Source organism: Lynx canadensis, chromosome A1, assembly GCF_007474595.2.
Source record: "Lynx canadensis isolate LIC74 chromosome A1, mLynCan4.pri.v2, whole genome shotgun sequence".
NCBI classification, from domain to species: domain Eukaryota; kingdom Metazoa; phylum Chordata; class Mammalia; order Carnivora; family Felidae; genus Lynx; species Lynx canadensis.
In genome coordinates, this window is record NC_044303.2 from 78226055 (window position 1) to 78251946 (window position 25892).

Sequence of the window (25892 nt, forward strand, 5' to 3'; positions counted from 1 at the left end):
TTTTTTACATTTATGAAATTAAAACTAGATTTTCTTCAAATGAATAATATCTCTTCAACGAATGTTTAGTGAACAGCACCAAGCGTAGTTTAAGGATGAATAATGCAGTCCTGGAAGTAATTCTACAGAGCACATTAACTCTGAGTCAGTAATTATACACGAGAAAAAGAGAATATATACAGAGCTTAATAGTCACGTTCAGAATGTTCAGAGGACAGTTCCATTTATGGCCAGGGAAAACCCAGAAATATGTATTTTTTGATCCTTAACTTCACACCCTTTTATCACTTTGGCCTGACCCAAGTCCAGACAAATTCTGCTAATTCTGTTTTCTCCTTAAATACTGAGATGATGCTATTGGGTGGCATATGCTTGAAATCATTTTTAATATGGTAATGAAGTACTGCAGTAATCCATTCCAACTTCCTTAAACCACCAGAAGATCCAGTGCAAGCTGTGGAACAGAGCTCTCTGATGTCAAAGAACAGATGGCACTTGAGGTACGCAGGGCAGTAGTAAACTTGACTCTTATCCTGTCTGCCCAACAAACCACTTTCGTTGACTCCTCCACGCAAACACATACCAGGTCCTCAATAAAATCAGAACCAGAAATTAGAACATTATCTCCAAACTGTGTTTTCCATTTTCACTGAGCTAAGTAACCACCTTAATGAAGATCAAGGACTAAAGACAAAAATGCAGCCCCCAGAAAAATATCTGGCACTCCAGAATTGGTAAAAAGAAATAATTCTTCTAATACAGTCGGAGAGTTGAAGGGAGAGAGTTTCCAGGCCTCTGTTCATAAAAGCAGTTGCCCTAAAGTGCCTTCATGTTTATTTCAAATCCCACTGCTGAAACCTTTAATCTGAACTTAGTATTATGGGCAGCATTCCAGACAAATGGGATTTATAAGGATGAATAAATAGGCATATGTGATTGCTGGATTGGACTGAATGAGTCAATCTTTTTGTGAGAATTGTAAGTCACCACTTAAGAAACCACGGGTTCAGGGCGCCTGGGTGGCGCAGTCGGTTAAGCGTCGACTTTAGCCAGGCCACGATCTCGCGGTCCGTGGGTTCGAGCCCCGCGTCGGGCTCTGGGCTGATGGCTCAGAGCCTGGAGCCTGTTTCCGATTCTGTGTCTCCCTCTCTCTCTGCCCCTCCCCCGTTCATGCTCTGTCTCTCTCTGTCCCAAAAATAAATAAATGTTGAAAAAAAAAAAAAAAGAAACCACGGGTTCTAAAGATCCACTAATTTACACTAAAATATATTTTAGGAAACAGACTGTATTCTTCTAAAGCAATTATGTGATTTGTTATTCCATAATTATAGCAAATACCTTAAATTTCAAGGAAATATTTCAAGGCAAATTTAGAATCTAGCTTCACACAGAAACAATTTTAGAAAAAATAAGAAGGCTGAAAAATGCCTATTTTCAATTTCTTTAGTCAAAATACCATTTTCCCTATGCAGGATCATGCCTAATAAATCTACTTACCTATGTTCCTAGAGTAAGACGTACTTATATTTCACAATGCTGATGGTTTCCCCCATTTACAGTTAAACATTTATCAAATATTTCTTGATTTAGTAGCAACATAAAATAAAAACATACATTTATCTTGTCCGAGATGATGAAATAATATGTGACACTGTCTTTGACTATCTAAAGAATAATGTGTTTGAGGGACCTTTAAAAGTAATGGACGTGCAAATGGTCTCTAAGGTGGCCCCATGATTTCCTGTTATGGTCTTTATGTTCTTGCGGAGCCCCCACTGCATGTACTTCCAACAAACAGAATCCAGCAAAGAAGGATGTCATTTTGTGATGACATTACATCCAATAGTAACACCTGTCTTGCTGAGACTCCTTTCCCCTTGTGGCTTTGAAAAAAGCAAGTTGACAAGTTGTGAGCTGTCTACAGAGGGTCACATGCCAGAGAACCACGGGCAGCATCCAGCCAATGGGCAGCAGGTACCTGAGGTCCTCCGGTGCACAGTCTGCAAGGCACATAGTCTACGAACAACCACGTGGGCTTTATCTGATCCTTTTCTAGTAGAGTCTCAGATGAGACCCCAGCCTGGCCCACACCTTGATGTGTCCTTGCTGAGGACATATCTAAGTCATGTCCAGACTTCTGACCCACAGATATTGTGAGATAATAAACATGCAGAGTTTTAAACCTCTAAGTTTGCGGTAACTTGTTACATGGCAATAGGTAACTAATACAAGCTATTAGTTATCTACTTTTTTTTTCTTTTTGCGAAGAAAGAAAAATAAACTCAGTCTTCTTTACTTCTTTTTTTTATATGAAAATTATTGTCAAATTGGTTTCCATACAACACCCGGTGCTCATCCCAACAGGTGCCCTCCTCAATGCCCATCACCTACTTTCCCCACCCCCTACCCCCCATCAACCCTCAGTTTGTTCTCAGCATTTAAAAGTCTCTTATGGTTTGCCTCCTTCCCTCTCTGTAACTCTTTTTTTCCCCCTTTCCCTCCCCCCTGGTCTTCTGTTGAGTTTCTCAGGATCCACATAAGAGTGAAAACATATGGTATCTGTCTTTCTCTGCCTGACTTATTTCACTTAGCATAACACTCTCCACTTGCACCTACGTTGCTACAAATGGCCAGATTTCATTCTTTCTCAGCGCCAAGTAGTATTCCATTGTGTACATAAACCACAATTTCTTTATCCATTCGTCAGCTGATGGACATTTAGGCTCTTTCCATAAATTGGCTATTGTTGAAAGTGCTGCTATAAACATTGGGGTACAAGTGCCCCTATGCATCAGCACTCCTGTATCCCTTGGGTAAATTCCCAGAACACCTAGACAAAGAATAAATAAAGAAACAAGGGCCCTGAATGATATATTGGATCAGATGGACTTGACAGATATATTTAGAACTCTGCATCCCAAAGCGACAAAATATACTTTCTTCTCGAGTGCACATGGAACATTCTCCAAGATTGTTCACATACTGGGTCACAAAACAGCCCTTCATGAGTATAAAAGAATTGAGATCATACCATGCACACTTCCAGATCACAATGCTATGAAACTTGAAATCAACCACAGGAAAAAGTCTGGAAAACCTCCAAAAGCATGGAGTTTAAAGAACATCCTACTAAAGACTGAGTGGGTCAACCAGGCAATTAGAGAAGAAATTTTAATATATACAGAAACAAATGAAAATGAAAATACAACAGTCTAAATAAACACTTTGGGATGCAGCAAAGGCAGTCCTGAGAGGAAAATACATTGCAATCCAGGCCTATCTCAAGAAATAAGAAAAATCCCAAACACAAAATCTAACAGCACACCTAAAGGAACTAGAAACAGAACAGCAAAGACACCACAAAGCCAGCAGAAGAAGAGAAATAAAGATCAGAGCAGAAATAAACAATATAGAATCTAAAAAAACAGTAGAGAAGATCAATGAAACGAAGAGTTGTTTTTCTGAAAAAATAAACAAAATTGATAAACCTCTAGCAAGGTTTCTCAAAAAGAAAAGGGAGAGGGCCCAAATATATAAAATCATGAATGAAAATGGAATTCTTACAACCAATCCCTCAGAAATACAAGCAATTATCAGGGAACACTATGAAAAATTATATGCCAACAAACTGGACAACCTGGAAGAAATGGACAAATTCCTAAGCACCCACACACTTCCAAAACTCAAACGGGAAGAAATAGAAAATTTGAACAGACCCATAACCAGTGAATAAATTGAATAAGTTATCAAAAATCTCCCAACAAATAAGAGTCCAGGACCAGATGGCTTCCCAGGGGAATTCTACCAGACATTTAAAGTGGAGATAATACCTATCCCTCTCAAGCTGTTCCAAAAAATAGAAAGGGAAGGAAATCTGCTTTACTTCTATCTACACTTTAAAAAGAAATCTAATCCAGGGGCACCTGGGTGGTTCAGACGGCTAAGCGTTCGACCTCGGCACAGGTCATGATCTCACAGCTCATGAGTTCGAGCCCCACGTCGGGCTCTGTGCTGACAGCTCAGAGCCTGGAAGCTGCTTCAGATTCTGTGTGTCCCTCTCCCTCTGCCCTTCCCCCACTCATGCTCTGTCTCTTGCGCGCTCTCAAAAATAAATAAACGTTAAATTTTTTTTAAAAAAGAAATCTAATACATTATCTCATTTTTGGAATAACCCATGAAAACTGGAAACTACTCTTGAATAAAAAGTCTAGTAAGTCATTCAGGAAACTAGTTGGTGCTTTTGTGACAATGGTTCACCTCTTCATATTCTACCTAATGGTTGGATGATGCCACTTGCTACTGATTATACCAGACCCAGTTTTCTTTTGTGATTCCTATGAATATTAGCCTTCAATGCTTCCCAAAACATTTCAGGTAAATTGAACATACAAATGCTGTTTACAATATTCCAAAGTTATGGCTCAAGTGCAGGAGCAAAGATACTGTAATAGTGTAACAGGTACATGAAAATGCAACTACTTTCTCCTAAAGAATAGTAGAAACTCAGTTGTTGTTGTTGTTTTTAATGTTTATTTATATTTGAGAGAGAGAGAGAGAGAGAGCATGAGTGGGAGAGAGACAGAGAGAGATAGAGACAGAATCTGAAGCAGGCTCAGGCTCAGCAGAATCTGAGCAGAATCTGAGCTGTCGGCACAGAGCCTGATGTGGGGCTCAAACTCATCAACTATAAGATCATGACCTCGGCTGAAACTGGATGCTTAACCAACTGAGACACCGAGGTGCCCTGAAACTCGGTTGTTAACAGAATCTCATGAAATCACCCACTTGTTATAAATGACAATAAATGATTTAATTTCAAGAGGATGCATTCATTATGGTTTCATAATTTTAAAATATTAAAATACGAGGATTGCAACAGAATATTCCAAATAAGGCAGCCTTTAAAATTGCCTGTTTCAAAAACTGAACACCTACATTAATTTCCACTTTATTTGCCACATTATGGATACACAGTGGAACACTAGTAAAACCCAGTGATAGAAGTAAGAAACTGGTCTAGCTGGACGTCCCAGAGGATCTTGCTATATCTCTCCATGGCGCTGTTCCTATGTGCAGCCTCAAACGGTATCTTTTTGGTTATATTGTACACAACCCGCTCATGGGCATCGCTCCCTATCATACATCTCCTAATTCCTCAGATGATGAATTGGGCACAAGAGTCAATGTATGAATATCTGCTGCTAAATTAATTAAATGAACTGGCAGGGAAAAATGTCACAGTAAGAGCTTCAAGAAACAACTCAGCAGCATTACCAACCAGAGAGGGAAAGAATTCAATAAAATACATGAGGCCATATAGGTGGTTTGGGGTTTCTTTCTTCAATTTTCATTGGTTTTACTCAGTGGAACCTCTCACACAATGAAGGATCATTCAACAACTACTGAACACCGCTTAGTTTATTGCTAACAAACCACCGAAAATGTAGTTTAAAACAACCACTGTATTACGGTCTAAGATTCTGTGGATTCGAAAAGTTAAACTACATCAAAGGGGTAGGGTAACTTTTCTTTCCTCTAAAGAATCTGGTGCTTTGAGAAGATCTGAAGGGCTCAGGGTGACTTAAAGGGCTTGCATTGACTCATTTGGAGGCTTTACCCATGTGCCTGGACCTGGTCTAGGACAAGTCAAAATCTGGGTTCAACTGAGACTAAGAAAGCTTACCCTGGCCTCTCTATGTGCCCTGGGCATCCTTACAGTAGGGTGGCCTTGGGTTATGTGAACGTCTTCAATGCCAGCTCACACTTTCAAGAACACGTGTCTCAGCAGACAGGGCTCAAAATGCATGGCCATTTATCAGCTACCACGAAAGTCACAGAACATCACACATGCCCCAGTCTTTTGTACAAAACAGTCACAAGCATGCCTGGACCCAAAGAGTGGGCATGCACAAACCCTTAGATGGAGGGGTACTGAAGAGCTGTTTCGTAACCATCACAACCTCCTTTTTCTTCTTTTCTCTCTTCTTTACAAGTGATTAGACCAAAAAAAAAAAAAGGAGTAAGACATAACTCCTAGCTTTAGGAGCACTCTCAAAACCTAACGGGAGAAACAAATGGGCGAGTATATACGTACAGAATTCATTTTATAGATTTATCATGTAAACCATCCACATGTTGCTGGAAACTGTCCTCAAGCAACAAGTGATACCTGCTTTTCTTCCTTTTCAATAATCTGTAATATCTGAAAATCAGGACTGCTTCTGTACCATAGCAGTGTGACAGAAAACAAGCAGAAAACCATTGTTAGAATAAACTTTAGTTACGGGTCTTCTGCCCTAGGCCTTTGCTTCCTCATCTACAAAATGAAAATAATTATCAGACCTACCACAAAGAATTACATAAATTGGTCTGGCACCAACCCCAGGTGCATAATAATTGTCAATTATTATGATCTTAACAAAGAATAGAACTGCCCTCCGGCTTTGGGCATAACTCTGCTGCCTATCCATGAAATAAATTAAAATTAAAAAGCAACATTTAGTTAAATCATTTATACTTACAAAGTAAGTATTTATATCAATTGCTTTATATCAATTATTTGCCCTTTACTTGGGTTACCGATTGATGTCAAACTTTCTTCAAATCAGACGACAAAAGCAGTCACAGTACTGATTTGTGTTTGTTTCTATGTGAGTAATAGATTGCCACCGAAAGTCCACGAATGGCCACTAGGGGTTCAACTTCTTCCGTGTTTTATTTCTAACACTCGAGCTCATTTCATAATGTGAAATAATCAGAGCAATGTTTGGAAAGTGCTATTTTAAAACATCTGCCTACGAGTAATTTGAATTTCGGGAACTATTTGAACTGTCTGGGTGATTTCTCAGGTAATATAATAATTTTGCTGCTCTGAACATCCTGGTTAGGTATCTGAATAGGATCTCGCAAAAAAGAAAAACAACATCTATAGCTTTTATTTTCTGGTTGGATTAATGAAAAAGTTTCTATTAGGCTGTTAAACAGTCTCTCTTGCTTTTTTCTACGAAGTGGAATATTTTCTCTTTCAATCTCTTCCTGATTTTGGTGCACAGTATGATCAAGATACAGTGTCTTTCCAGTTCCTTAAAATTCATAAACTAATCAGCAGCACCAAACAGTGACATACTTTTCTTAAGTCTCCTAAATTTGGGAAACAATACTGGATTTAAAAATTGCTTCTCTGGAAAGGTTCAGAGATGAATAGTTATTTCTCTCTTTAAGTGGCCAGATTAAGGAAACACGCATCCCCAGTGCAAGCTATGGAGTAATTACACTGCTGTTTATGATTTTTCAAACCCATAATTACCCATAAAGAAGCATGTACAAATAAAATACTCTGTTTATAGTTCCCGTATAAAAAGCTCTGTTGTTCAGTAACAAAGATATCAAACACCATATTTTATAAAATTGGTATTTTATAATTATCTGACTTATAGCCTGCTGTATTTCAAGAAAAAAACCATGACATTTTCATAAGGCGGCTGTAGCGTGGTCCTAATGTCAAGGCTCTGGGTAAAATCTAATTTCCACTTACAGGTTGAAAATGGGACCATATGAAAAAGAAAACTTGTTACCAAGATTGTTTTTCTCAGTAACACATTATGAGCACTGCAGCTTCTGGATTAAGATATTTACATGCCTTTAATCTTGTTCTTAATTATGTGCATCTCGAAAAAGAAAAGCCAGTATTCTCCTGGGTGTTCTCTCACATTCCCTCCTTTCCTTATTTTAATAATCATCCTGTTTGTATATAAATTTACTTTTTTTGCATGTCCATTTATGAGTCACACAGGATGACATTTCTGATTATTTATTCTTTTTTTAACTAGGTGCACTGTGGGGTATCTTTTATCTCAGTGTCTAAATTACTGCTGCCATATAATAATAGTGCTCAGACCATCCAACAACAGTTTGCGCTAAAGATCCCCTTTTAGAAAGCGATATTCATTTGTCCCTACACAAATTTTTCCTATTTAGTACACAAAGATTTCATGACAAAATGCATTCCCAGAGGCAATGATTACAAATTAAATTATTAAAATGTTCCTTATGCAGCATCCTTTAACGCATCTGGTGACAATTACCATATCCTCTGCAAATAATCTCTGTGATCATTCTGAGAAAATGCATGCATTCTCTGCTGTGCGGACCTTTATTTGGCCCCTCTGATGTACCTACTCATTCTGCAACAAGAACGGGCACTTCTAGAGCCCTGAGCCATTAATTGGAGAAGTCACAGGAACTTGGTTAGACTACCCCTTGAGAGACTCTCCTTAACAAGTGACATGAAATGCATCAGATATTATCATGTTGTTTTTAAAAATTTAGGCTAAGTTCAGAATTGCTCAGAATGGACACGGCACTACACAGGCAAATGCATACTGTGGTAATTGGTCAGGGGTAGAAAATGGGAACTCTCAGATACCATGACATGTTTTCCTTGATCTAGTGGCACCATGAACTCAGCTACTTCATCTGGTCCTGTGTATTTCAAATGTCGGGCCATTAAGATAAATTAGTATAGCATCCAATTCTTGATCTAGGCTCAGGTCACGATCTCACAGTTCGCAAGATCGAGCCCCAAGTTGGGCTCTGCACTGTCAGCGCTGAGCCTGTTTAGGATTCTCTTCTCTTCTCTTCTCTTCTCTTCTCTTCTCTTTCTCTTCTCTTTCTCTTCTCTTTCTCTCTCTCTCTCTCTCTCTCTCTCTCCCCCCCACGCCCCCCAATCTTGTGTTCTCTCTCTCAAAACAAACATTTTTTAAATATAAATTAATATATTTGGATGAAGATATGTTTTTTCCCCTAAATCGTATCTATCACGAGTCACCTTTTCTACAATTCATCTACCTTAGTCTTGACTCGGGGGAAAAAAAGGAAATCGTTGAGTGCTGCATAGTGCCTTTAGCTATATTGTTTTAGTATTATTGATATAATCACGTCATTAAAGAAATGCAAATTTGCACTGCTTAGCTTTCACACTTCTCTGTTTAAAGTGGATATTGTGGGAAAAGTAAACATCCATCCAATTAACAGGTAATATTGGAGAAGTGAACATCATTTCCTCAGCGGTGATGCACCATGTTTCTGACAAAGACCGTGAACCAAAAACGTTGATTACCAAAACACCATTTCACGTCTTTGGGAATATGTTATTTGTCCTAACTGTGGTTATGTATTGGTCTTATTTTTCTTTTCATATGTGGATACAGCAAAATAGAAGCAAGGAAAAGCTTACAGCATCGACACTGGAGCATGGGAAGTAAAGGACAGTTTACTCTCCAGCTAGCACTTCTGTGGGGCTGCGCATCTGGACCACGTGACAGGCAAAGATGAGCCCCTTCATCAAAGTTAACAATTACTCCTGCAATTTGGACCTTTTAAAAATCTCTACCTTTTATGAAATTATTGAGGAACATCAAAAATTAATCACCATAGCTTTAAGGAAACATTTTAGACTTTTATTATGAAAAGGTTTGAGTTTTTAATATCTCATATGAGATGTTAAGATTAAAGATTTGGGACTTATAAATATCAATGGATTTTGTAAACCTTCCTCATATTTTGAAGTATCTGGATTTGAGAAAATTATTGGTCAAAGGCTAAATAAATCAACAAACAAAATGTTTGGGTACTCTTACAGTATGCTTATTTTTGCCAAAAAACAATAGATAGATAGATAGATAGATAGATAGATAGATAGATAGATGATAGATAGATGATAGATAGATAGATGGATAGATAGCCTTTTGGACTCCCGGAAGGTAAAACAGTCTATTATACATGATTGGCCCATTTTATCCATTAAGTCCTAAGAACAAAAAATATACATATCTAAATACCTAAAGATTTAATTAATTATTTTAATTAATTAATAATCTTTAAAAAAAAGCAAAAAATTAAAAGGGGAATTCAAGTCCACGGTTGAGCAGGTAACAAGTATAAGAGTTGAAAAAAACAAATAATCCATATTCATCATTGAAATCCAACTATGCCCACAAGGATTTTGCTTACTGAGACTCGAACGCCCTCTTCTTTACTGGAATCTGCAGACACACTGAATAAAACTGAAGTTTAAAAATTCCAAACTGAAATGATACACAAGGATTCATTTCTCCTAAGTGACTCAAAATTTCAATATACTTTTGAGACACTTCATGAGACACACAGAACATATCTGAAACTTGTCATAATCTGCCAGCCCTCCATAGAGCAGATCCACGGGGAGACTCACAGCTCCAATGACAGCAAGGTCATTTGCATTTGCGTGTCCTCCTTTTTCCCCAGGACTTCCCTTGGACTTGGGCTGAGGCCACGGCCTCAGAAAGCACAGGTGCCCCAGACAGAGCTTCTTGCCTAATGGCTCCTAGCAGCCAGCCCAGTTGTCACTACGGGGAAGGAGATATCCTGTTTTTAAGGGTTTAAGATTCAGAGGACCTTTCTAAAAACAGTTGTTTCTCTTCAGACAAATGATCCCAGCTTATCTAGGGTCACTGTGATTCCCAAGGTTAAATATATCACAGGGCTTTATGGAAACTAAGCTCAAGATCTCTATCAGGCAGTTGATCTGAACTAGAAGGACAGCTTTGATTAGAAGCTAATTACTGGATTAGAAGGACAAACCTGTCAATGTTTCCTACCAGCTCAGTGTCTACACAGTAGGAAGAGGGGTGTTATTCAGCCTGGCAGTACAGAGCCATTATCTCCTTCCAGGGTGGCTTGAGCTGAGAGGAAAACTCGCCAGCTACATTTTATTATCCACCTGCCTTGCTCCTCCTCTCAGTGACGCTTCAAACTGCATAGCAGCACCCCTAGCTCATAGGACCCGGTGGAACAGCAATCTGAACCTTGACTCATCTTTTAGGCCCTGTTTGTTCCCCACACCAAGCTGCTGCAGCAACAAGAAATCTAGATGAAGTGTCTTGTGTTTCTTTTTATGTGCAAAAGAACTTTATTTTCCATCTAGTCTAGCTGCTTTCCACCCACATTCTCCGCCCTAAAAGCGAAAACAAAAACAAAACAAAACAACTAGACATGAGCAACAATTTGTGACAGTGTGATATAGTAACTAAGTTAAGTCTCTGATATTAAGCACCACATACTACTGGGTTTGAATTCTGGCTACGCCACACTCACCTGTGAGAACTTGAGCGCATTCCTTAACTGCTCTAAACCTCAGTCACTGTCACCCCATTTGCTGATAAAGCTAGTTTTGCCCATGATATTGGACTGCTGTCGGGAATAAACAAGATATGAATGTTAGAGTTATCAGCATTGGGCTTGTTTGTGGTAAAAACATAATAAATGGGTACAATTCGATAGCAGTGTGCAATTTTACATAGTAGTTTTGTTCCTGGTGATAATATCCCCAAAGAACTGGATATGGGGGGTGAGTTAATGCCTGAAAAGAAGTGCCACAAAACAAATAGAGAAAGGTCATTATTCACCTTTTCCTTCCCAGTCTGACCATGTTTTTGAGTCCTGCTTGAGAGTTAGTAACAGTGATTGATGTGTTTGTGATCAGAAGATAACAGAAGATAAATGTTTTTGCAACTCCGCAATAACCAAAAAAAAAAAAAAAAAATTCCTTATAGATTAGTCTAACTCCATTCCTATATATCCTCAGGATAAGCATATGTAGTTGATTTGTTCTTTTTAAAAGTTATTCAGACTGATAACAATATGAATAGGAACCAAAAAATAAATAATTTAAAGTTGATATTGTCAAGACTTTTATTTTGCAAAGTATTATTATTATGAGCAAGGTGCTAGGCTAAGAAAATAGTTATACTTTCTGTGTAAGATCATTTTTCTCTGACAGGGATTGACACTAAGTACAATCTCACTGAGCAAAGTTATCTCTTCTGGGTCCTTCATTTTATGCCAAAGGCTGTTGTTTGGAATATTTAAAATCGTCTGGTCAACCAGCAACACGAGGGCAAGATGCCCCCCGTAGGGTCACAGCAGATCGCAGATCGCTCCCATCCCATTTGCACATCTTCTGTAGCAATGTGCTCTCATTTCCTTAGGCAACTGTTTCCACTGTACCCTTTAATAGAACACTCCTTCTTATAGAGAGTAAAGATATTCCTGCACAAAACACCCATATACAGAGCCTAGAGCCATGCAAAGTACTGGATAACAAGTCTCCCCCTCCATATGATGATTTTTATCTAGTTAAAGAACCTTGCTGGGCCTCTCTGTGTCTTCTCTTTCTCAGGGCAATCATGTTCCCACTCATGATGCACAGTCCGTCTTTTATTCTCCCCATTCAGTTTCTATATCTTGGCACTTGCCATGTTTGCATTTTATGCTAGCTCTAGTTCAGTATCGAGGCAATCTTTTACCCAACTCCGTCTCCCAATTAATAAAAATACTAAGTATGGCTAAATGGGTAAATGTGGGTCAGAGCAAAAAATTACAGGGACGCAAAAAACAAACACAAACCCAAGAATCTAGAAAGAAGGGCAAAGAGCCCCATCTTTTAAAATGGATTTTGAAGGCAACACTTTACGATGCCTCACAAACTACTTAATACAGAAGTTTCCCCCAGAATTTTGTTTTAACCAATAGGGTCCCAGGAGATGTTAGATCATCACAGTGGTTTCCCACTTGTCCTCTCAAAACAATTCGTGCACAAAAGGGCTCAAATCCCCCTGGACTAATCTAAGAGAATCCACTCAGTCTAAAACCCAACACATGTTCATTTTTCACCTAAAATAGAGCAAAACTCGAGCTTTAAGAATGGAATATTTTCGCTCCAGATGAACTTTTGTTTTCTGTTTTATTGTAGGATTGTTCAATAATTTATTCACCTTTCTAGAGAAGCAGAAGGAATGTAGATGTAATAAAGCTGAGAATGTTATCATGCAAGATGAAAAGTCTGCTTATAAAACTCTGGTAAATGAGTGTTGTTTACCAGAAAAATGTCTGTGAGATCTCAAGAGAAGACTATGTTAATTTTACTGATTTTCTCATAGCTTTTTCCCCATGGCTTTTAATAACTTGTCACCATTTGTTGGGCATCATCAAGTCCTAGGTTGGGTATATTTATATGCATGGGAGTCTTTTGATTTCTTCCCTGTTACCATCTTATAGAGAGAGATACTAAAATCCCTATTTTAAGTAACTTGGGTGATAACATGTAACTAATAAATGGTGAATCTAAAGAGCTGAACCCAGACTATCCTCATTTGTTCTTTTAACCATTATACTGTATTCTCTCTTCAGTTTAAAATTAATTTCTATTTCTAATTCAATAATTTTTTAAAGAAATCCTATAAAGAAATGGCCTCATTCAATTCAGCGGATTCCCTAAATACACAATTAAACCCCAGGGCAACACATTCCTAAAGAAAATGTGTACAGTAACACATAGTATGTAATTGTTGATATTTACAATCAGTAGTTATTTTATATTATTTGAAAAGGAATTTCCTACTACATTTAAGCATATTCAAGATGACAAATGTGTTTGTTTTCTGACATTCTGAAATTAAAGTTTTGTTCTTGTTCAAAACATAAACAAAACAAGGGATCTGAGATGTACAGCAGAATGCACACAGATACAACCTCTCCTCCTCCCAAGGCTAAGAATAGATGGGAGCCTATCACCTCTTCTTTGGGATCTGGTGCCATCGCTCATTTTTTTGTGAGTCTGGTACTCTCTGTCTCGTATACCTATCTGGGTCCTAGATCAAAAGTTATGAATATTCTAAAGTTTATTGCATCATAAAATATTTATTTCTTTAAATTCCACATCTTTCCACCTACCCCGTTCTCCTCCTCTTTTCTCTCTTAAGGAAGAGTAGTTCAGATGAGCCTTTATCTCAGCTCCAATTTATTCCTTAGTCCATCACAATTTGATATCTCTCCCTACCAATCTATCAAAACTACTCTCATAATCAATAAGGAAAATAATTGCCAAATCCAGTGACCTAGTCCTGGGCTCATCCTATGTGTCCTATCTGCAAGGTAAGACACTCCTGACTGATTCTGCACCTTTCTTAAAATCCTTCCCTATACCTTTCAGATTAGCACATTCTCATGATTCTTTCTCCGTCCCCTCTTCCTCTGCTTCTCCCTCTCCCTCCTCTCTCTTGCACATTCATCCTTCTCCCTCACATCTTCACTCTTATTCCTCATTCTTCTCTGTCTCCTTCCTTGTCTGGTCCCTTTTCAGCTCAAACCCTCAGATGTTGTTCTTCCTCAGGATTCATCTTTGGCTTTCTGTCCATATAATTTTTCGCTAAGTCATCTAATCTCTGTCCATAGCTTCCCAAATCAAACGCATTTGTAGAGTGTGAACTTCACCACCAAACTTCCTATCGCATGGTGTGCGATCTACTGGGTATCTCCTGCTATCATTATCTATAAAAATGAAGTCCTTGTTTCTTTCAACAATCTCAATTCCAACTCATTCTTCCCTCTGTATCTCTTATCTCTTCAAATGGTATCAACACCAGGGTTCCTGGGTGGCTCAGTGAGTTAGGCATCTGACTCTTGATTATGGCTCAGGTCATGATCTCAAGGTTTGTGGGGTCAAGACCCACGTCAAGCTCTGCCCTGACAGCACAGAGCCTGCCTGGGATTCTCTCTCTCTCCCTCCTTCCCTCTGCGCCTCCCCTGCTCACATTCTCTAAATAAATAAATAAATAAATAAATAAATATCAGTTAATTGATTAATTAATTAACAGAAGGTATCAACATCCATAATCTCACTTTTTATAAATTTTGAATCACATCTTTCCTCTACAGTCGGTAAGTTTGAAACGAGAAAAGGCTCCTGAATCTTGCCTTTCTTCTCCACTTTCATAGTCACTGTAGTCATTCTGCCCAACATGGTAGCCACTAGACACTGAGGCTATTTAAATGTAGACTAATTTAAGTTTAAATAAAATTTAAAATCCAGAACTTCATTCACCCTAGCCACATTTCAACTGCTTAGTAACCACACACAGCTAGGGGCTACCATATTGGACAGGGTGGAGTATAAAACATTTATTTTGCCATAGAAAGTTCTGATGAAAGGGCCTCCTGGGTGGCTCAGTCGGTTAAGCGTCTGACTTCAGCTCAGGTCATGATTTCACGGTCCGTAAGTTCGAGCCCCACGTCTGGCTCTGTGCTGTCAGTTCAGAAGCTGCCTGCTTCAGATTCTGTGTCTCCTCCTCTTTCGGCCCCTCCCCAACTCACGCTCTGTCTCTATCAAAAAATGAATAAACGTTAAAAAAATATTTTTAAGAAAGTTCTGATGAAGAATACTGACTTATAGCCATCATATTACCCCTAAGGAATACTGCAGATTCTGAACAGATCTCTCTGGCATTACTTCACCCTGTTCCTGCCTATTATCACATTGTTGCCAAAGCTAATTTTTGAGAAAAACAAAGCATCCCAAAAGAATCCTTCTTGATTAAAATTCCTGCCTGATATTTTATCATACAGACAATAAAACTCAAAGACCTTAGCATGGGATATATGGTCCTTCACAACTGAGCATGAACATCTCCCTAGAGCTATTTCCTACAGCAAGATTTTTAACAGTTGTTAAATCGACGTGGAGGTATATGTGGACTTATTATGCTGATCTTTTCACTCCTTGGTTATGTTTGTAATGCTCATAATAAAAGAAAATACATTAAAGTGACAAAGTGAACTTGATCTTTATTTTTTTTAATGTTTATTTAGCTTTGAGACAGAGAGAGACAGGGCATGAGCACAGGAGGGGGAATGAGAGAGAGGGAGACACAGAGTCCGAAGCAGGTTCCAGGCTCCGAGCTGTCAGCACAGAGCCCAACACGGGGCTCGAACTCATGAGCTGTGAGATCATGACCTGAGCCGAAGTCAGACGCTTAACCGACTGAGCCACCCAGGCGCCCCAAACTTGATCTTTAAAACTGCCCGGCTGTTTGACCTTGGAATAGTCAACTCTATGTCCTCACTTTACTCATCTGTAAAATCTGTGATAAAATTACCTCATATAGAGATGGTGCAAAGATTAAATGGATTAGACAAGTTTCTGACTCCTGATGAGCTCTAAAGCTTATTAAACAGCTCCTGTTGAAGTTTGCTCCAGCACTTAAACTTACGAGTGATTCAAGTCGTTTTCTGCAATAGCTAATCCGTTGTCATGATCGTCCATTTACACCTGAGTTCAATTTTTTTTTCAAATAAACTAAGCCAGTGATAGTTCAGTGAGAAAGAGACTGATCACTTTTGATGGCGGTAGGGATACAAAGAAAGACCCCTTAACTTTGCATTTCCCATGGGACGCAAGGCCGGGACATTCGGCGTCCAGGGGCCATGAGAGGAAGGTAAGAAAACTGGAGGGTGGAGACACAGTTTTGACTAAAGCCCGTTTTCCCTCTTGTACGGAGTGAAGCAGCTGACACACTTAATCCCCAGGCATTTCCATAGAACCGACTTGCATTTACCCATCATGTTTTATGTGTGGACATGCTACTGCCACTGCTAAAATCAGTAACAGTGTTGAGACAGACAGTAAACTTCCATGTTTGTAAAACTTTTTTTTTTTTTTTTTTACCGTCTCTGGTAGCTGAGACGACATGTTGTCTATAGATGATTGAATGTAGAAACAGACTACCGAGGGGTGGTGGGGATTAATCATTACCTTTTCACACTTTAAACAACCAAGGATTAAATATTTTCATGTAGCCCAACACAATATGTACTGCAAATTGGGAATTATTTATTACTAAAGAAAGACAAATGTTAACTATCTCTTGTTTCCAGTTGTAAAGAATCAGAGTAAATTTACATTTCATTAAAGAAATTCCATTATTTGGATTGTAATTACATTTAATTCCTATGAGATAAAACTGAAATTTAATGTTTCACAGCATCTTATAATCTAAAATGTTAAAAATGAAATGATTCATATTACAATCATTTCCAAACAGAACAATAAGATCCTCTTAAAACTAATTCCTAAATTAAGCTGTTGTAATCCGTGACTGCTTATGAATGTCAAGTAGTTACTACAGTAATATAGAAATAAGTTAAAAAAACAAAAACAAACAAAAAAACCATGGCTTATCATTACAATAGAAGTGAAAAAGAATTATAATTTCCTAGGATTGATAAAATTAATTAATTATTTAATGCTATGAAAAGCCAAAATGTTTTCTCTCACAACCAACCATGTACTTTTTAAAAAGTCTGAACTTTAGCCATTTACATAGGCTAAAATTACAGACAAAAGTAATGAGACTGGGGCTCCTCTAATCAAATAGCTGATCAGTCTCAGGAAGATAATCATTGAGTTCTGCGCTCATGTGATCAGCCCATTATTGAACACTAGTATGGTGACCCAGTTCTCCCTAAAAGAAAGAATTGCCATAGCCAATGGGCCCATCCTCAAACATTCAAATCTCTGGTCTTCTCTGCATCCAACTCCTTCTCTCCACATTCTCTCCGGGCATATCTCTTTCCCTTTTCACCCAGCTGGATCGTTTTTCATCTATTCCCTCAATCTAGTTGCTACATATTTGCTCCCCTGCACTCTGGCTATGTCCTGTTACCTCTCCCACTTTTCAAAAATATCTGAGCTCCATTCTCATCACATGAGAGTCACCAGGAAAACTAGAAATGCCAAGCCCATGACACAAGCCAGACCAATGAAATCAGAATCTCTTTGGCACTAAGATCTTCTTCACAGATCCCCGGGACATTCCAGCGTGACCCCAAGGACCATGATCCAGCCTAAATGTTCACTGACATTGAAGAACCATCTCCGCAGTATATATCAATATAAATAAAACAAATGACAAAATGTTTGGTGCTGAGTTCATGTGAGGTTGATACAGAAGATAAAGATTTAAACAGGAAATTAGGAATGGAAATTAAAGCAACAGGTCAGATAATTCAAACCAAATGTTCTCTTGTTTGAAATAGTTATGTGTATATTTGTTCTTGCATAATCAACTTAGCAAGAAAAGATATCTTAATGTATTATGATATGTATGTGGGGGAGCACTGGGCTGAAAGAATTCTTTGATCTCCTTTCCTTCACACTTAATTCACCTTGCATATGCAGACACCAACTTCCTCTAATTACAGTGATTAACCAATGTATAACGGCAATTATTGAAACTTTGTGGATATGCCCTATATAGCTACTAATCTGACCCAGTTACAAGCTCAAAGTAAAAATATTTGTTCTTTAGTCTATAAAACAAGCATCTAATATTAAGATAGTCTATAAAACAGGCATCTAATATTAAGATAAATTTTGGGGTGTTTCCCTATAAAAATAAAACACAGATCATAAATCAGTAGTTGCATACAGAACAAAAACATAATAAATAAAAAATCTGGATCATAAAAATGATTATGATCATGGTGTTCATCTTATAAATTACCTTATTAATGGTTAAAGTGATCATCTGCATGGTTAGACTATTTGATTTTTCAGATGAAAATAATTAAGTGGTAGAATATAAAAAGTCGTATTTGCAGATTCATTCCACACTTCTGAACAGTGTCATAATACCCACAATTGCACTTAATCAACAGCAAAATAATATTTTAGTAGAAAGAATTGTAAGATATTTGATTTTCTTTAAAAATATTATTTCTTAAGAATTTATAGTGCATGACACCAAAATAAATAAGAACTTAAGAAATGCCTTTTTTTTCAAACTGCAAATTATGTAACCCAAATTCTACGTTATCAAATTGGTTACTGTTTGTAAGTGGTTCCTGCAAATATTACAGAAAGCTTCAGTTATCAGAATTGTTACATATGCCTAACACTGGCAGAGCATCTCTTTGGTCAATGTCTGTTAAATAAAAATAGGCAATAGAATCTGCTTTAATATGAGACTATAAAACTAAAAATATGAGAATGCATATATTCTTGCGAGTATAAAGATTAGACTTGTGCCGACAGAACTAAAATACAGATGATGTAATGATTTATGTTAGAATCTAACCTCAAACCTGCTTTTGCTGACCATCTGTCTTAAGGTATAGTAAGTAAATAAAGCTAGCAGTAACAAAAACTCACCTGTTCACACAGAATTTTGTATTCCCTAAGTATATTTATATACATATATAATATATGTATACAATTTTTACACATTTTATAACATTAATTTTTATAATATATACATTTTTATAATTTTTATAATAAAGATTTTCAAGAGTGCTTACAAGCTAAAGAATGGCATATTTAAGGGAAAATCTTCATTTAAGTAAAAAAAAATCAAGTATGTTAATCATGTACATATGTAATTTTATATCTTAGAACATTATATTTTTAATAATACCACCTAGCTTAAAATTTTTTAAATATCTGTTAGATTCTTATTAAACATATCAAAAAACACTATTTTGAAAAACACTGTGAATCACTGTCATATAATTTTTGCTGCTTTATGTAATATAGCAGCTTGAATGTTATAATGTAAATGACACATGCAATAATTTTTATTCTTTATTTTTTCATAAATTACTTCCTAGATAAATGTGTATACTTTCTTTAAAAAAATTAAACCAGCTATTTCTCAGAATAGTAAGAAATTTTCTCGGATACAAATGATTTCTATTATATGTTGAAATACAAAGGTTTGCTAAAGTAAATCCAAGCTGTATTTGATCTCCAATTACTTTGGACTCAAGACCTTATTATCGTATTAGATTAATAGTAAGGTTTTTTTTTTTTTTCAACATAATGGATCAAAAAGCCTTTTTAAAAAGTTAAATAGAAATTAAATTTAATCTGGTTTAATTTTACACATACATGCTATTGGCAGCTTTCTAAATGGGGGGGGACTAGAATATAAAACTAGAAGGTAATAAATATATGTCCTAACTTTTAAAAGCTAGAAATAACTGCATTGATCATTTGATTATATATCAGTACAATAAAGTTAGTATATTTATCCTAAAATATGAATTACAATAGTTTGTATACCTAATATCATTAAGTATTTTATGTCTATAACTCTGTAAATATATTTATAAACTATCAAAACTGGATTTTTTCATGAATACATTACCAATCCCAGAAATATAATGCATTTACTTTTAATGTAGCCTAGGACTTTGTGGCTACCTTAAAATATGGAAAATTTCACATAGAATGTATATTCTGAACAAGGCCCTTGATGATAGTCCTCATTTCATAATTATAAGTTTGAAATAAGTATGTTTAGAAATAACTCACACACATCTTTCAAATGTGTGCAAGTAGCATTTGAAGCCATATAACATAATTTGTATTTGGATATGTTTGTGGCCTTTGCAGAATCATAAACAAATCATACATTAAACTAAAAAACTAAGCAATTGATTTGTGAGTTATCAACCAAAAACACTGACACCTTAAATTTGAAACTGTAATTTTTGAAAACAGTTACTGTGGAAAGACATCCTGGGTAACAAATTCTGTGTGGTGGAGATAAGAAATTCAATTGTCTGTATTTACTTTTCCATGTGAAGAAAAGGAACTGATATTTGTATAATATGCTTTTGTGTATGCAGTTAATGATGACTATTTTATACAGATACACAATACAGAAGTAGTTTACAACATCACAAGTTAGTTTAACCTACACTATGCTTTATAGCGATGAATGATAACATAGTTATAAAGTTGAGATTTATGTCAGGTCAAGGAGAAGATAAACATTTACATATATTTAAAATCTGGGTATTTGAACAAAAATCTATTTGACATGTTTATCTGAAAATATGTTGCCGTCTATTGACAATACAGACTATGTTTTAAATACTGTCCTATGCAAATTGGGATTACTAGAAATTTCTATAACAGTTTGCATTCAGGGAAGCAAACAAAATTATATTATTACAAGCTACCACTTTTGAACATAACTACAGTGAAATCTTTGCAACCTTTTTATTAGCAGTGTAATTAGCAGACACATGAGCGTCCTTATCTTTACAATTCTGAGGCAACATATCTTGTCAAAATAAATAACTATGCAATAAATATACTAGTCATTCATTAACTTCTGCCATTAAGAGTAAGTTTGATCCCCAGGCATGAGTTACAGTGGTATGTTTAAGAAAAACAGAAAGTTTAAGATCCATTTATCTAGTGAAGGAGCATTCCAGATTAATGTTGTAAACTCAGTATTACTATCTGAAAAGAAGCCCTATTTCTAGTCTTTTAAAGAATGTTGACAAAGCAAGTTTAGTTTGAGTTTAGCTTAATTGTCAAAAGCACAATTAATCAATCCAAAGTAAAATACAGCCCTTGAACTATGTTCATTTTAAACAGGTATCCCTTTGCCCAGTTCTCTAGTCAAAGTATCACAAAAGCCTTTGATCCATACTGCCCTTGATTACACTTCCCCAATACAAAGCAAGTGAGGCAGAAGAGGGACAGTTCTGTTCCTGAGTGGACTTGGGGGAGTAGTCAAGAGAAAGGAAGAGACTGTGGTGTATTTTTTTCTTCTGAAAAGCAATAGTATTTTCTTGTGCTGTTTAAGAGATTACCCCTGGGATGAAACATAAAGGCTTATTGAGATTCTGTCATCATTTCTTCCCTACTAAAAGGTCACTGCAGTATATTCATCTTCAACAGAGCTCTGGGGCAAATCTCATTTCAGCACCACGGACAGAGACACTTCTGCTGGCACTGGCGCCCTTGATTAATTACATTGACCATTTCTTAAGAAACTTGCATTGGCTTCTCCTTTGTCAATCAGCAAGTATTATATCCATTATTATATTCAACAGGAAGAGGCTGAATATAATACACTCTATTAAGGAGCTCATAGCATCTAGCATTTGCCATTTAGCACTTCTGTAGAGGATCCTGATAATTAAAGCTAATTACGTAAGGTGTGTTAAATTAGCTAACACTGTTCATCGATCACCAGATATTTAAATAAAACTTTCTACTCATAATGAGTCTCAGATCAGTTATTATACAAATGTCTAAGAGAAAACAGGAAACTTATGGTGAATAAATACACTTAGGTAGGCCTCCATACTTCCCAAACAACCAGAATTACCCCTGTGAAACAAGTAAAATGCTTTTTCATTCTTCCTGCATAAACAACTACAAACACTTTCTTTTGTCCCTCTGGCCAACCAACTTAATGATGTCACTATATCAGAGAGAACATGTGTGCAGGTCCATAAGCCAAACCACACATGCCTGTCACTGACTGATTTTATCTGGGGTCATCAGTATCCAGTTCCATCTGTCTTCCTAACAAGCTGCATTCAAATTCCATTAAAAAAAATGGTAACAGAGTTTGAACCAACTGCATAGATGTAACAGATAGCAAAGCATCAGCTTTATCATCTCAGAACGCCAGGGTCTTTCCTGAGCTTCCAAGGATTCCCAGAAGGCACCAGTCCACCGGCAATCCTCAAGGTGTTCCCAACTTAAGCAAGTCAGGCCCTCCTAACCACAAAAACAACAAGTGAAGTAACAAAACCAGAGTCAAGAAAAAAAAAAAAAAAAAAACTATTTTAAAACTCTAGAGGACGTCTCCGGCCAAACACACACAGACAGTAAAGCTCAAGAGGGGGCGAAAAAAAAAATCCACTGTTCCTACCTTACAGTCTTCAGGACAGGATTTCACCGAGTACTCCTCCGACTGTAAATATTTATGGAGCACACTCTCGAACTCTTCGTATTTCTCCTGAGCGTGGTGGTCGTAGTCTTGGTAAGCCTCGACGCACTGCCGGCAAGTGGCCATCTCGCCGCCCTCCTTGAGCACCACATCCAGACTACAGTTCAAAGTGTTGGGACTGGATAACCCCGAGAACAATTCCCAAAGTGTGTAGGAATTACAAAACGAAAGGTAAAAATCTGACAAGTTCCAGAGCGGAGTTGGATGCGTCCCCCTCACCTGCTGCTCCTCCCCCGCGGCCGCCACCCCCCGACTCCAGTTCCTGGCGCACACGGCGTCCGCGCTCTCCACCGTGAAGCACTGGCCCGAAGAGGCGCCCTGGGGGTAACAAGTCTCCAGGCGCCACAGCGGTTTGGCAGAGTTTCCTAGAAAAAGAGCCTTGCTCCGGTTGTTTTTGCCTCGGTCGCCCTTGCCGCCGCCGCCGTCTCCCGGGGAGGGGGGCAGGGTGGGGGACGAGGAGGCGGAGAGGAGTCTGTGCGCCTGGGCGGCGGGCGAGGACTCCCCCATGCTCGCCAGGAGCGCGGGCCAGGAGGGCTCCTGCTGCCGCTGCCGCTGCTGCTGCTGCTGCTGCTGCTGCCGCTGCCGCTGCTGCTGCTGTCGCTGCTGCTGCTGATGCTGCTGATGTTGCTGCTGCTGCTGCTGCTCCTTGTCCCGGGCCCGGGTCAGCTTGGCCTCGGCGCAGAACCACAAGTGATCAGAGAGCAGGACTGTGAAAAACAAGAGAGATGCCAGAGACAGTCGCCATTTCTGAGCCCTCTCTGAATCGATGAACGGTTTCTCGTTCTCCCGGGGTGCGGCCAACCAGATTTTTAAGCCGTCGTCATACTGCCGACACATCCAAGCACCCCTGGTCATATTTTGGGAACGCACAGCCCTGGCCGACTCCACCGTGAGGGCTCCTGTGCCGGTGTCACCACAATATGCATTGACTTAAAGGGTTTAATTTCCTTATCCCCTCCTCCCGGTTCTCTCTCTCTCTCTCTCTCTCTCTCTCTCCCTCTCTCTCTCTCTCCCCCTCTCTCTCTTTCTCCTTTCTCTTTTTGCCTACATAAATATTACCAATCTTTGGAGGAAGATCTGACTTGCTCCCGACCTAATCATAAGCCGACCCCATCGTCTGTAGAGTGGAAAACAATAATGGAGAGAGAGAGAGAGAGAGAGAGAGAGAGAAAGAGGGAGAGAGAGAGAGAGAGGCAGTCGGAGGAGGCAGGGGCTGGTGGCCGGTGGTGAGCTGAGTGCAGGAGGTGATGGTGGAGGTGGCGGGGTGGCTGGCGCTGATCCTCTCTCACCCAGGCATTGTCACAGCGCGGGTCCCCATGGCCCCGCTGAGGACAGCCCGCTCTCCCCTGCCAGGGGCATGCCGCGTCTCCGCTGCCCACTGACGGCGACCAGAGCGCCTCCCCAGCTCCGCTCCTCTCCTCCTCCTCCTCCTCCTCCTCCTCCTCCTCCTCCTCCTCTTCCTCCTCCTTCCTCTCCTTCTCCTTTCTCTCCTCCTCCGCCTGCTCCTACTTCTCGCTCGCTCTCCCCGAGTCCGGAGCCTGGGCAGCCGCCGCCGGCAGGGCTCTCCCTCCCCCCCACCCCCCACCCCGCGCTCGAACTGCCGCCGCCGCCGCCGCCGCCGCCGCCGCCGGTCTGCCCGCGGGCGCCGCCGCGGCCGGGCTCCGACTGCTGACGCCGCCTCCCCCGGACCTCGGGGCCGAATCGCCTGGGCTGGGCCTCCCGAGAGCCACAGTCATCTTCAGTCCCCGGCTAAGTTGCCGCCATCTTCGTCCTGGAGAAACACTTTTTTTGGGGGGAGCACTGGCTTTTGCGTCATCTCCTCCCGCGCGGAGATCTCTCCATCCTGGCGCATTGGCACCGGACTGGGCCCCGGGCGCAGCGGGAGGGCGAGGACGCTCGGGGGCCGGCGGGGTGGGGGCCGGCGGGGTGGGGGCCGGCTGCGCCCGCGAGCCCCACCGGAGCTCCGAGGCCGCTTTAGGGTTTTCTCTTCTGTTCCCACTGACCGAGGTCAGAATGCCGAGCGCACGGCCGAGGATGCCGGCTAATGTCTACAGCATTTCCCGCTCCCGCTGTGCCTCCGGAGAAAGTCCGAGCGGCAGGCGGGCGGGCTGCCGGCACTTGGGAGGTTTCCGGCGGGGCGAGGGTCTGGGTACTGCCTTCTCCACTAAGGAATGATGGAGGTCAGATGAAAGGATGGGGGCAAGAGAGTAAATACGAATGGCCTGGACAAGACAGGAGAGGACATTTGCTCTCTGCAGGTGCCTAGGAAGCCCCAGACAACTGGAGATCAACAGCCTCCAGTGTATTGAATTGTCAGATGATTTTAGTGTTTGGAAGGGATGCTGTGTGTGTGTGCGCACCTGTTATCTACAGTCGTAGCTGCGTATGTTACAGCGACATATTCCAAAATAAAATTAGGAGGTTACAGGCAACCTCACAGGGTCTCAGGAAAAAACAGTTTAAGAAGACCTGGGCTACCGGGGGTGGCCGCCTAGCGCTCTGCTCCCGGTTCGACGTCCTGACCACGGAGGATTCCTCCTCGTATCTGGAGCATCCCAGACCCCCGGGACCTCCCCCCCTCGGAAGGGGTGCGCCCCAGCCCCCACTGAGTCCGGCTTCGCTACCGCCAGGACTTCCGCAGCAGCGGGCTGCCGGGCTGCCCCGGAGGCGGCCGCTGCAGCCCGAGCCTCTGGTGCCCCTTAGCGTTGGCTCCGGGAGTTCCGAGAATGCAAAGCAACAGACGCGCTGGGAAAACCTGGGGTCCCCCTCGCTCCCGGCTCCTGCCGTGCCGGACGAAACTGTGGGCAAACGTATCATTTTACCCGAAGGCCCTGCCCACTCCGCCCCCCCCCCCGCTCCCACCGGGGGCGGGAACAGGAGGCCGCGTGGGGCCAGCTCCCCGGTGCGCACACCCGGAGGGCAGCGCCGTCTCCAGCTCTCTCTAGCTGTCACCTAGGGCAGGGGTTTGCTCCACCCGTCCACTTACGGGTCAACCTTCCTTCCTCTGCTTCCTAATGACCTACATACTCTGTCCGGTGCACATTCACATGGGCAATACTATGTGCCATCGTTCTAATTAAATATCTCGGGAGAACCAAAAGGATGGATCCCCATTCCTATTCATTTTCCTCTCAGGGGGGACTGTGAGTGTTGGCACATGGAGAACGGGGTCTTTTCTTTTCTTTTTTAATGGCAAGTTGAAAACCGTAATGGGCAGGATTCAACCAGGCAGCCCTTTCCGCGCATAAGATACATACTAAA

The 25892-nt window shown here is 40.1% G+C and overlaps 1 protein-coding gene across 1 annotated transcript in view; it reads right to left on the minus strand.

The window, feature by feature from the left end:
* Window positions 1-24035, minus strand: part of FAM155A (family with sequence similarity 155 member A) — a 625045-nt gene extending 601010 nt beyond the window's left edge. The window contains 1 exon segment of the mRNA XM_030313895.1: window positions 22554-24035. Within this exon segment, the coding sequence (XP_030169755.1) occupies window positions 22554-23486 (933 nt within the window). The 5' untranslated portion in view covers window positions 23487-24035.
* Between the last annotated feature and the right edge of the window lie 1857 nt (window positions 24036-25892).